A 12,935-nucleotide genomic window follows, 5' to 3' on the forward strand; every position below is an offset into this window, starting at 1 on the left:
TAGGTCAACTGCCACCAAGCTGACCAAGGCTTTTAAAATATGTGGTCCCCTCCCCCGCAAAAGGACAAGCACCTAGGGAAGCGGAGAGCGCGGACTCCCAGAAGCCCTCCGGGAAATCAAGCTTAGTGGGCTAGGGCGGAAGCAGTGATGACACAGTCCTCAGCTCCTCGGGCAACCTGCGCCGGGAGGCAGCAACTGGAGAGAGAGGCGACGGCTCTCCAGGCACAGCGCGCCACCCGGGATGCGAGCCTGGCAACGGCGGCCCGAGGCTGGGATGAGAGCCCACGCGGGCCAGGGAGCCGAGAGGGGCGCAAGTCTCTCGGGGTTGCGGCGGCGGCCCTAGGTTGCACTCTAGGCCGGGCGTCCCCAGGTGCGCGCCGCTTCCCCGCCACCGGGCGCCGCCAGTAAGGCGCGGGCCCCCCTCCTTCATTTGTACAGGGAAGTCACGGGCCGCGCGCGCGGGGGCCGAGGGGGCGGGGCCAGTCGCGCGCCTGCGCGCTGCGCCTGGCGGGCGTGAGGGCGGGCCGCGGCGGCAGCGGCGGCGGCGGAACCGCGGCCGGAGTCTGCAACAGTAACCCAGCCATGGCTCGAGCTGGCCAGCGGCGCGGGCAGGCAGCAGCCGCGGAAGGCGCGCGGGCTGCGTCAGGGGAGCCGGGGACCTCACAATTCTAAGAAGGAGAGGGGCGAGAGGGGGCCGGGGGCGGGAGGGCCGGGGGCACCGCGCTCGCCCAACGGCGCGGATCCTTTTTGGAAATTAATATTTAAAAAAAAAAAAAAGCGGAGGACGCAGAGGGGAAGGTGGGGGCAAGAGGGAAGGCGAGACACACAGAGAGGGAGACAGAGCCCCACAGTGAGAGGAAGGAAGGAAGGAAGGCAACAGTCGCCAGCAGCCGCTGTGAACACCGGACTCCGTGCGCCCTTCGCCGCCTCTGCCCGGCCTCATCGATGTTGTGTCCGCCGCCCGCTCGCCCGGATCACGATGAACGCACAGCTGACCATGGAGGCGATCGGCGAGCTGCACGGGGTGAGCCATGAGCCGGTTCCAGCCCCTGCCGACCTGCTGGGCGGCAGTCCCCACGCGCGAAGCTCCGTGGCGCACCGCGGCAGCCACCTGCCCCCCGCGCACCCGCGCTCCATGGGCATGGCGTCCCTGCTGGACGGCGGCGGCGGCGGCAGCGATTACCACCACCACCACCGGGCCCCCGAGCACAGCCTGGCTGGCCCCCTGCACCCTACCATGACCATGGCCTGCGAGACTCCCCCAGGTATGAGCATGCCCACCACCTACACCACCTTAACCCCTCTGCAGCCGCTGCCGCCCATCTCCACCGTCTCGGACAAGTTCCCCCACCATCACCACCACCACCATCACCACCATCACCCGCACCACCACCAGCGCCTGGCGGGCAACGTGAGCGGTAGCTTCACGCTCATGCGGGACGAGCGCGGGCTGGCCTCCATGAATAACCTCTATACCCCCTATCACAAGGACGTGGCCGGCATGGGCCAGAGCCTCTCGCCCCTCTCCGGCTCCGGTCTGGGCGGCATCCACAACTCCCAGCAAGGGCTCCCTCACTATGCCCACCCGGGCGCCGCCATGCCCACCGACAAGATGCTCACCCCCAACGGCTTCGAAGCCCACCACCCGGCCATGCTCGGCCGTCACGGGGAGCAGCACCTCACGCCCACCTCGGCCGGCATGGTGCCCATCAACGGCCTTCCTCCGCACCACCCCCACGCCCACCTGAACGCCCAGGGCCACGGGCAGCTCCTGGGCACGGCCCGGGAACCCAACCCTTCGGTGACCGGTGCGCAGGTTAGCAATGGAAGTAATTCAGGGCAGATGGAAGAGATCAATACCAAAGAGGTGGCGCAGCGTATCACCACCGAGCTCAAGCGCTACAGCATCCCACAGGCCATCTTCGCGCAGAGGGTGCTCTGCCGCTCCCAAGGGACCCTCTCGGACCTCCTGCGCAACCCCAAACCCTGGAGCAAACTCAAGTCCGGCCGAGAGACCTTCCGGAGGATGTGGAAGTGGCTGCAGGAGCCAGAGTTCCAGCGCATGTCTGCGCTCCGCTTAGCAGGTGAGCGGGCCAAGGAGCTGGGCGCGCGGAGAGATAAGGGATGGGGAAGCAGGAGGGAGGGAAGGAGGACTGGGAACGCTTCATTCTGTCCCCCTTTCCCTGAGGGGTGGGGGAGATCTCTGGGCCTGGGAGAGCCAGCACCCGGCTCCCGGGAGCAGATCGCCTTCTCCAGGACGATGGGCTGTGGAAGGCTCCGGGAGCTCAGCGGCGCGACCTTCGCGACTGCAGGGGCGCGTTTGTGCTCAGAGACGGCGCTGGAAGGTCGCACGGCCCGAGGCGGAGAGAAATCCCCGCTTCTGGCTGGACACGGTCTGTGCGTCGCTTCTCTGGTTGGGCACTCTGGGTTTGGGGATAGGGAAGCGACGAGTGCGTGGAACTGCGCGCAGGTGCTGCGAGCCAGTACCCCTGGCATATACCCGGGCGCTGGGCTGGAGTGTGCCGGAGTTCCCCGCCAGTGTGTGGCTGATATCGCTGCGGTAACCACCTCCCGCGTTCACTCTACTGGAGCGGGGTGGGGGGATGGGAGAGCGCACTCTGAGAGTTCCGGCAAAAGGTTCCGAAGCCGCGGGGCAGTGGGTGTGTGGCGCGGGCGCTGTGTAAGGCGTAACACGCACTCTGCGCCGGCACCCGGCGGTGGAAAGGAAAGGGAGGCAGACGGTGCCGAGGTCTCGGTGAGGGAGATTTCAGCCGAGCCCAGGGACCGCCTTCGCTGCCGACTCGCTTAGGACTTCGTATTCCGTTTTATTCCTCTGCGCGATTCTTCGTCTGAAAAATGCAGGAGGTTGGGAGGGTGGATGACTCCCAAGTCAGCGAGCAGAGGTTTCCCTGGCCGGGTGTTTCCGATTTGAGCGGGCATGTCCCGGCGGCGCTGCACCGACCCCACGCCTAGCTCCTGCAGCCTCTCTAGGCCAAGGTGCGTGGAAGGCTATGGCCAGAGTAGCCGAGGGGACAGCTGAGCCCAGCCCGAATTGCACCGGGGATTTGAAGCGGATTCGGCGACCCTGAGGGCGGAGGACACAGGGGAGGTAGAGCCAAGGGCAGCCGAGGGCGGACTGGGTTTGATGAGACCCGGGCTGGGCTGATTGACTCCTGGGTCCATGTCCCCCTCCCCTCAATCTCAGCCCTGCGCCCTAGCCTGAGTCCTGGCGAAGAGAAAGGTAAAAAGCCGGAATGAGGGTTTGTTAATTAACTGATCGTTCTCTATTAATTCGTCCCTGGAGGACGAGAGACAGTCAATCCGCTCAGAGCCGGGGGCACTGAGCCGTTTCACAGTCTAAAATCAAAGCGAGAGGCCAGAGCCCCCTCCCCCGCCTCGGGCGGGCCAATGAGAAGCTAGAGAGAGGCAGGTGCCACCGTGCCCGCGAGCCTGCGACTCGAGCCCCGATGCGACCCAAAGCACTCCCAGGGTCTGGGCGCTCGTGGCCTCGCCGCCCTAGCGCCGCGCTGACTGAGCCTCCGCCGGCCCCGCGCTCGTTCGCTCCCAGCGAAGTCCTCGTGCGGGCTCTTGCAGCCCGCGCCTGGAAGCCGGGCGAGGCGGGGGTGGGGGAAGGCTGGGGGAAGGGAGAGATGGACCAGGTGCCCTCTGGGGCTTTCGCGATTCCACCCTCTGGCCTTGTGTGCAGCCACCATATCGCCCCCCCGTGGGCTGACCGAGACCCCAGGGCAGCCGAAGTTCCAGAAGGGGTGGGCAAAACGGCTGCTCCTCTGCCTGACTGCTCCGCCTCCGCCGGCGCCCGAGGTCGTCAGAGCCTTTTCACACGCGCACGCCGGCCCGGAGCCCCGGCTTCAGGACCTTTTACCCAGGCGGTGCCGGCAGAGGCCGGCGAGGGGCGGGGGAAGAGAGGAAGGGAGTGGAAATGGAGAGGGGTGCCCCCAGGGAAGCTCGGTCCACACCCCCGCCCCGTGAAGGCGCTTGCTCGGGACTTCAATGACCTTCCTCCCCCGCTGCCTCCTGTCACCCCTTGGAAAGACAGACTGACAGGTTTTGTTCAGAGACGACTCCTGAGCCCTAGAAACCCGGCCTCGGGCCCTGCCCTGCCCGAGCGCCCCCTCCCCCGATCCCCCCGCGTGGGCACCGCAGTGCAGATGAGGGGACAGTCCCAGTACTGCGACCCGCACACGGGAGGCGCGAGCGGGGTGCCGGCCAGGGCTCACCGGACCCAAGAGGTTCTCGAAGGGGCGCCTACCTGGCACCCAGCAGCCCTCGGCCCTAGGCACGTGGCCTTTTCCTGGGGGAACAAAAAAAAAGGGGGGAAATAGGAGACTCTGTCCGGACATGCATTTGGCGCCAAACCACAAGCGGACTCCGCGTCCTAAGACCCAGATGGAGCGTCACCTCTCTTTCATTTTCCTTTCTTTAACTTAATTAAAGGGGTGGGGACCGCTGGGAGGAGGGCGCGTGCAGAGCGAACCGGGAGCAATCCCATTACCCTGCGAAAGCCACGACCTATTTTTAAGTCACTGAAGAACATCAAGCCGTCCCGTTAACGTTTTCATTTAGGAAAAAAAAAAAAAGTGAGGCCGTTTCCTGAACCCTCCAAATGATCTCTAGTTGGCTCTGCCTGACTGTAGGAGGCTTAAAACGAATACAGGGCACCTTGGCCGCGGCTGTGGGCCGCTGCCGTCTCCTCCCCACCGCAGGCTCCCGTGCACAGAGGTGCCCCTCGCAGCTCTGCTCTCTGCTGCACTCAGAGACCGCTCAGCCTTGTCCCTACCCCATTGGAGGCCGGGCCTACCGAGGTCGGTGCCTTGGCTCGGTGGCAGGAGAGGGGCTTCTCCATGCCCCTCCCTGTACCACAGGCTCGGCGCAGCCTGTGGAGGGTCCAGACCCTCGGCACGTGGCGGCGTGTTTGGGCAGGCGATTTCTCCTTACGAAATTACGTAGGCTGGTGGAAGACGGGAGACAGGAGGAAATTCTCACCAAATTAACTACCTTTAAAAAATCAATATATGTTCCCTCAATGTAATACTTGCCGCTGCCCCATTAAAGTGCAGCGCAACCAGGCCCGCGCGTGTCTTGTCCCAGGTGGGGTGGGCGGGCTGGGCTGTGCCGGTGGGTGGGTGCCCCGCCTCTGACGTGGGCGCCTATTAAGATGTGAGCAGATTAGTTTCCAATTAAAGATTTCAGAAGGCTTCCTTCGTCCACAGAAGGGGAGCTGCCTGCGCAGGAAGAGGCTGTTACGCGCACCCACCAGCCGGTGCAGCACCACGGACCCAGGAGGCGAGGCCCGCAGGCCCCAGGTTCGGGCAGGGGTGGGTGCAGGGCCACTCCGACCCTGCGGTACCTGGAGGTTGGAAACCTCCAAACAGAGCTGGGGGGGGAGGGGGGCGCGGCCGGGTCTTTGCACTCTCTGCGCCCCTCCCTGTCCGGGATTTGCCCCGCCTGAGCCCGGGGCGGGGTTGGGGGGGAGCCGGTCCGGCCAAGAGGTGGCCATGAGAAAGTCTCGCCGGGACCAACCTGGGCCGTGTTTGCCATAAGTGGCCTTGTGGCCTGGTTGATTGATAACTGGCCCCCGCGCAAGTCCATTTGCTTTTTGTTAATATTTATCCCAGTGGTGACATTTCAACTGTCCCCTCGCCTCCCTGGGCCACGGGAGCCAAACAGAAGGAGTGCGGTGCTGAGCCCTGGGAACCCCACTTGCCCAATCCTCGAAGACACCCTGGCCGGGGGAAAAGCCAGGACTGGGCTTGTGGTATGCGGGAACTGGAATGCTTCCTGTACCCGAGAGTAGGAGGAGAAGGCGCCAAGCGGACTGGTTCCGTCGCGCCCCGCGTCTTGGCGCTGCGGGACTCGCGCAGCGCAGCTGCTCCCAGCCGCCAGCAGCGGCGTGAACAAAGGGCCGGCGGGGCACGGCCGACCGCGTCCGCCTCGCAGCCCAGCGGCAAGGGAGGCTGCCGTGGGGAGCTTCTCCTCGGGAGGCCTGGGGTGGCCTCCTCCTCGTGTGGCCGCGGGACCGACCAGTTGTCAGGCGGAGGCCCAGGAGTCCCAGAGTCCCCCCTCCCAAGCCGAATGGTGGCCTTGCGCCAGAGGAGTTGCCTGGGGACCCCTCACACACATCAGCCGAGCAGGAGGAAACCAAAGCGTCTCGCTCTTGGAAACAATCACAAGAAGGCTCTGCGTGGGCCTTTCTCACAGCCATGTCAGACCCCTCGAGGGTGTGGGACAGTAGTTCCCTCTTGCAGTCCCCACTAGGGAGCACAAACCCCAGTGAGGAGAGAAAGGAGTGCATGGGGTTAAAAAGAAGAGTGTGTGTGGTGAAGACTGGAGCCGATAGTTTGACCAGAGTAGAGGAGACTGGCTTCTGGGTCTTGAGGAGGCCTGACGGTTGCTGTGTGGCAACCCTGGTGTCAGCGCATGGAGGACTACCGCCTGAGACAAATAAACCCCGAGGCCTGCTCGGAGGGCAGCTGGCTGTCTCGCCAGCCGGTGCAGCCCCCAGCCACTTGGAAGCGCCTAGAGGGCGATCGGGGTCGGCCAGGGCGACCCACCCGGCCCAGGGCTGTGGCAGTCACTAGAGACCCAGCCCTGCCATCAATGTTTTGTAACTGGCACTTGGGAAGACTATACCAACAATAACACTGTTGTGCAGTAGCAGCCAAGCGACTCAAAGCCCAGGGCGCGTCTTTCTCTATCTTCAAGCCCCGAGCCCTCAGCGCGCCGCGGGGAGCTGGACTCCTGCCCTCCCTGATGCCCCACATTGGGCTCACCTTCTCCCGGTAGCCGGACGGGCTGGCGATAGCTGCGCGCGCCCCCTATGGGACGCCGGGGCCCCGCGCCGGGCAAACCTCGGCGGGTCAACCCGCTGCGAGAGGAAAGGGATATTTGCTGCGGCTTTGTGTTCAGAACACCGTTGTCCTAGTGGTTTTCAAAACGATAACTATTTTGATAGGAAGAGGGTGTGAAGGAGGGAAAAAAAGGATACCGAGTGGGATCTATCTTGGTCCGCAACAATGCCTGGGTATTACCCCACTGATGAGACAAAATTGCCATCCTCAGAAAGTACACCCCTGCTCCAACCTCTCCAAGCAAGATGCATGTTTAGATTTCCTATCTGAATTATGCTTTTGCTGGAATGTTTTTATTTGAGAAAAGCAGAGTCAGAGTAGCAAAGGGGACTCTGGATGTCTGAAGTAGGAGGTTAGGGCTGGGGGATTTGGCACGAGAGGGCGGATTAGCGGTTCCTTTGTTTGGTTGTTTCCCCTTTCAGCTAACTGACTGGAGTTCGGAGGCTGCCCTGAGGCTTTGAGCTTGGAGGTCTTTGTCTCCTCTCGTGTGGGGTGGGGGAAAGGGCGTTTGCAGACGGGCCTGGAGCCCTGGTGCGGCGTCAGGACCCTGGACAGGGCCCCGCCAGCACTTCGCCTGCTCTAGTTTCTCTTCACCCCTGGAAGGTGGCTAGGATGCCTTTGAAGAGTTGTAGTAAGGAAACGAAAACTATCAGCTAATATTCTGAAGTTTATGAGAAATCATGAGGCCCCGCCAGGCATATACACCGGCACAGTCACGGAATCGAAAAGATCAAACCTGTCCTCGTCGATCAGGTGGTTGATCTTTCCTCCCTCCTTGGCTGCTTTCTGCGTGCATCTGACTGCACGTGCACACCTGCTTATAAAATCGGAATTCGAGTCCCAATGGGTGTGACGGGGTTGGATCATTAAGCGAAAACGTTCAATTCACTCCCTTTGATCCGTGCTGGGGAAAATCTATAGTCATCTCTAATCTACGAGGTCTTTAAGGAGGTTGTTACACGAGCTGTTTTGATGTCATCATTTCCACATTCATGGCCAATTCAGCTAATCAAACAGACGCTGCTACCCAAAGTTCTCAGAAGAAATAGTTCTTACAGAGTGTACTGGTAAAATTTATTCTTGATTTCCTTGTAAGAAGGAAAATCCTCAAGTCTGATGAAGGTGGGTAACTAAAAAGAAGGTCGTTGGCTGTCTTGCTCCTCAAAATCCATAATTAGAAACCTTGCCCTTGAAGTAAGTGTTCAGTGCTCTTTGTAAACTCCACGCATTGGAATAAACACCAACTTAATACTTTTAATCAACCAAGGACCTTTGATGGATTGGATGAGAAATGACTAGTTTCATTTCTGTCCCCATTAAAACAGTAGAATTTCCACTTTGGGTAAAACTGAATAGTCCCCAAACTAGAGTAGCAACAGGAGGGCCTTATTGAAGTTATGGTAGTTAGAGGTTAGATTTCTTATAATTCTGGATAAAAGCATTCAACAAGTGTTCATTAAACACTATTTTCATTATGTCTCTATTTAAATAAGATGAAGAAGTACCTTTGAGAGAAGAAAGTCACTTTATTTCCACATAAAAAGTGTCAGCCTCACAGAGCTCAGTAAAAAGCAAAAACTTATTTCCAACAGGAATGAATTTAGTGCACAATCATAAATTCCTATTTTCTTTCCATAGATTTGCACAGGTTTTTCTTTTAACACAAGTGTGTTAACACTAATGACGTTTAATTTCCTCCTGAAGTGATAGGATTGGGTTAGACGACAAGACCAACCACAAGACAATCTGATTATTTTGGCACAAACACACGAATTTATGTTTTATCACCGGCGCTAACTATCAAGTCATCTACACTGTGTTCCTCCCAAAAGATGCTACGTTATCACAAAGTTAGCTTCTAGAAACTTTCTTCTCCTTTAAGTGAGACAGTTTGATAAGACAACAGCTGAACAGAACCAGACCCTGAAATACAACCCATCACGTTTGTCCTGGCAATTGGGAAGGAAGGAGCTTGTATCTGCCGTGCACATTCTATTGGTCAGGTACCGTGCTAGGCACATAGACTTTCTCATTTAATACTTACCATCGATTCCAGTGGCTCCCAAATCTTGCTACACATTGGAATCATTTAGGGATCTTTTTTTTTTTTTTAAATGATTCCTGGCTAAAATCCCAGATCTTCTGTTGTAATTATATAGGGCATGACCTGGCATTGGAATGTTTAAGAGCTTTGAGGTGATTTTAATGCGCAGCAAAGTTTGGGAGCCACTAGTTTATACGCTAGTTGCCGTTATTTTCCCTGTTTCTCTGTTCAGTGAGGTTAAATAACTTGCCTGTGGTAACACAGCTGGAAATCACTCATGCCTTGAACTCAGCTTTCCCGGCTCAAAGCCCAGAACCCTCTGATCCTCTCCCCTGTGCCTCTGTTACTAGTACAGGTCTGCCAGGTCAGTGGGCCCAGAAGGTGGAAATGTCTGAGTCACTGTCATAAACACCCAATCTAGAAAGTCTGTGCATAATAAAAGTCTTGAAATTAAAGAATGCAGATCTCCCCTCTGGGACTCTCAGAGAGTTACTTGTGGAAACTTATTTCTTTTTTACTCAAGACTTATAAGAGAGACTTTTTATTGCTCTCTTTTGAAGAAGTGGCCAGAGGGAATATAAGGCAGTAACAGAGCTGGACGTGGAACCGAAGTCTCCCTATCCATTTGTTCACTTAAACAATTGTTGATGGGCAAGACCCATCTCATTAGATGTGTTCTGTGGGTAGGACTGGTCCACTGGGATGGACGCCTGGAGGAAGGCCCAGAGGCCCGAACCTTGCCCACTTTCAGGCATTGGTGTTCTGATCTGCACTCACACTGCAATTACATTTCTTGGCTTCACATCTGTGCCTGTCTTGCCTGTTACTCATATTTTAGGACTCTGCACTAAAAAATAATAAATTGACTAAAACTCTGTGTATATGTTGGCAATCATCCAGAGGGCAACTTACAATTTCCGTCAAACACCGCATGTTTCCAGTTATCCATGTGTTTCTCATCTTCCTTTGCATATGCCATAGGGTACTCAGAATCGACAGTTTCTGAAATCACTGCTTTCGTTTTCGCATCTGGTGATGATCTCATACTCCCAAAGAGAGGTTATCAAAGGAACACAATAAACTATGTGCTTTTCGCTTTCTTTCCTGTTGTCTTCTAAAACAGATCAATGGGGAAAATTAAATAAATAAACGAGCGAAGCGCGCCACCTAGTGACCCCCGTGCTCACTGCAGGTGGAGTGCGTGAGAGGAGTGGCTAACGCGATTCTAGTATTGATGGAGTCACAAAAATCGTTCATTAAGGCAATTTAATCTTTGCTATTAAATGTCCTTTCAATTCATTTGGGGTAATTAAGATGCAGTTAAAGTGATTAAATTCTAATTACTTATGCTAGACAAAGACATATTTGTCACACTAATGCGGTTAACTAAGGACTCAGAAAGAAAGTTAACATTTACTTCAAATGATGCAACTGGAAAAATCAGTTCCTCTTTTCATCATTAATCCAGTGAGCTGGGTGATTATGTAATGGCACTACAAGCTCATTAAATAGGGGAAGTGCTGATTAAAATGGCTGCTAAGAGGAAAACCTGCTCCAGGAGTACCTCAGTACCGTTGGGTCAGCATTCTCAGCAAAATTACTTAGTGTTCTTTCTCTCCACGCCCCCACCCCAAAGTAATAACCAGCTCCTGGGTTCCATCCTGATGTTAAAAGAGGGATGGCTCACAGAAAGCTTTTATTGCCAGCCTCCAGACAGAGTTAAACCAAAAACTAGTTTTAAATGGTAAATGCGTTCTTGGGGTAGAGGACCAAGGCACATGGCAGGGTGGGTAGGGGGACAGATTCCTGAAACAAACAGCTCCAGAAAGAGATTTTCCACTGCAGGCTTCGGAGCCACTTCCCTTCAAACAGACACCTTTCCTATTAAGTGTTCCTTCTTCCTTCCCCACTTCCACTTTTACTGCCTTTGATGCATGGGGACAGAGTCCTCTACACAAGATCATGCCACCTTTGATTGTTATGCACACTCTGAAGAGCGCTAAGTACCTCAGTTCCGAATTGGTCTCTTTGCAGTGTTTTTCTACATTCATATGTAAAGCCATCTGAGATTATGAACTATCAGGTAACTAAGCCTATTTTGCCATAATGTCCACAAACAGCTCCCAGCTTCTGACTGTTCATAAGAGGAGGATGAATTTAAACTTAGAATTTGAAGTTTGCCTTCCTCACAAAAATGGCTTCTTAAGGCAGTGCCTAGCATCTGCCTGGGAGGATGAGCCAAGGACGGGATGATCAGTCAGAAAATTGGGAATTATTTTCCCCAGGAGATCAGTGTCTTTTAAAAAATATTTGTTAAATTTGCATATTGAAAACTATAATTGTGGAGGTTGCGTCTTTCCCCTATTTATCCCATTGAAATTTAATATTACCCGTGTTTATTTCATAAGCAAAGAAGCTAAAGTTATCAAATTCATCAGTCACTTAAGTCAAACAACTGCCTTTAAAAAATAAATTGGCAGTTATTTGAATATTTAAAGAGTCACTATGAATTTAATAGATCATCTTATGCCATCTTAAATTAATAAAACAAAGGGACAAATGTAAAAAAAAAAAAAAAACGAAAAGCAAAAACCCTGGACTAAGAATCAAGAGCCCAGGAGACAGGTTTTTGCACTAATTAGCTCTGAGAACCTGTCAAGTCATTTAACCTTTCTGGGCCTCAGTCTCCTAAAATGTAGAATGAAGGATTTGGCCTTAGGCTCCTTCCAGGTCCCACATTCTATGATTGATTGCCCTCTATGATGACGGTGTATCCACAGCAAAGTCTCTGATCTCAGTTTAGTGCTCTGTCCTGAAATCAGGATTGAACAAGGTGTAAGGCCCGGGGGCCGATCTCTTGGGCAGAGTCTCAGGCCAGGCTTTCCTGTCAGATGGCCAGGAGGAAACAGCCCATGCAGTCAGGAGTGCCACCTTCTGGCACAAAAATGCTGCCGTTTGAGATTACAATTCCTGTGTCTTAATAATACAAGCTGTTGGCAAGGATATGGATCATCAGGAACTCGCACACAGCTGGTGGGAATGTAAATTGGCACCGTTGCTTCAAAAGATAATTTGGCATTGTCTTATAAACCTGACCCTACACCTATCCAGCAATTCTAATCTTTGGTATATACCTTAGGTAAACTCACAGACACTCCTGGAGACAAGTACGAGACTGCATTGTTCAAAAGAGCAAAAACCCAGAAACAGCCCAAATGTCCACTAAAAAGGAGTGCATAAATAAATTGTGATATATTCATATAAAGCAATAGAATATTGCGATGGAAATGAATGAACCACAGCTATACACAACAGCATGGCTGAATCTTAGCAACAATGTTGAATTTAAAAGAAAGAAAAAGCTAGAGAAGATCACACATTTTTTACAGAGATCAAAAGCCAGCAACGCTAAACTTGCTGCTTAGAGATGCGTAAGTATGTGGTAAAAAACTATTTTAAAGAAACAAATGAATAATAAATACAAATTCAGGAGAGTGGTTACTTCTGTAGGGGAAGACAGGATGATAAGAGGAGAACCCTTGTATTTTATCAAAAAGCAGCTGATATTCTAATTCTTTTGTTGGGTGCTGCCTTCACGGATGGTCATTTTGTTGCTATGCTTCCTATCTTAAATATGTATATTGTTTTGTAAAAGGTAAATATTATTTAATTTTAATATTGGGGAGGAAAAAGATTGTTTTTGTCTGGTTCCCCAACCCAAACAAATTGGACCAAACACACCCCATGACATTGGTATTGTCATTTACTCAGTTCCCAGCCCTGTACTGAATGTCAGCCCTCTTAGGAATTATATCTAACCAGTTGCGGACAAGGCATAAGAAGTGAAAGAGGAAATTTCATTAGATATGGAGAGAGGGGTTCATTCAGTACTGGGGATGGCAGGTCCAGCAGACTTGTCCCCTTGGAACCCACAGTCTAGTAGGGAAGAGAGACAAACAGCTGTTCATATCCTTCTTCTCGGCTGTTTTTTTGTGTGTGTGTGTGCCAAGAAGGAGAAGTTT

General features: G+C 54.0%; 1 protein-coding gene across 2 annotated transcripts in view; it reads left to right on the top strand.

The window, feature by feature from the left end:
* The first annotated feature begins 540 nt into the window (after positions 1 to 540).
* Positions 541 to 12,935, top strand: part of ONECUT1 (one cut homeobox 1) — a 32,848-nt gene continuing 20,453 nt past the window's right edge. Inside the window, exons 1-2 of one of the 2 annotated variants that reach the window (XM_070271091.1) lie at positions 543 to 2,084; positions 5,232 to 5,324. In XM_070271091.1, the coding sequence (XP_070127192.1) occupies positions 980 to 2,084; positions 5,232 to 5,324 (1,198 nt within the window). In that variant the 5' untranslated portion in view covers positions 543 to 979. Of the gene's footprint in view, positions 2,085 to 5,231; positions 5,325 to 12,935 lie in introns of both variants that reach the window. The other variant, XM_023617163.2, reaches the window with a different exon arrangement.

The sequence above is a fragment of the Equus caballus genome, chromosome 1 (genome assembly GCF_041296265.1).
Source record: "Equus caballus isolate H_3958 breed thoroughbred chromosome 1, TB-T2T, whole genome shotgun sequence".
Lineage (NCBI taxonomy): Eukaryota > Metazoa > Chordata > Mammalia > Perissodactyla > Equidae > Equus > Equus caballus.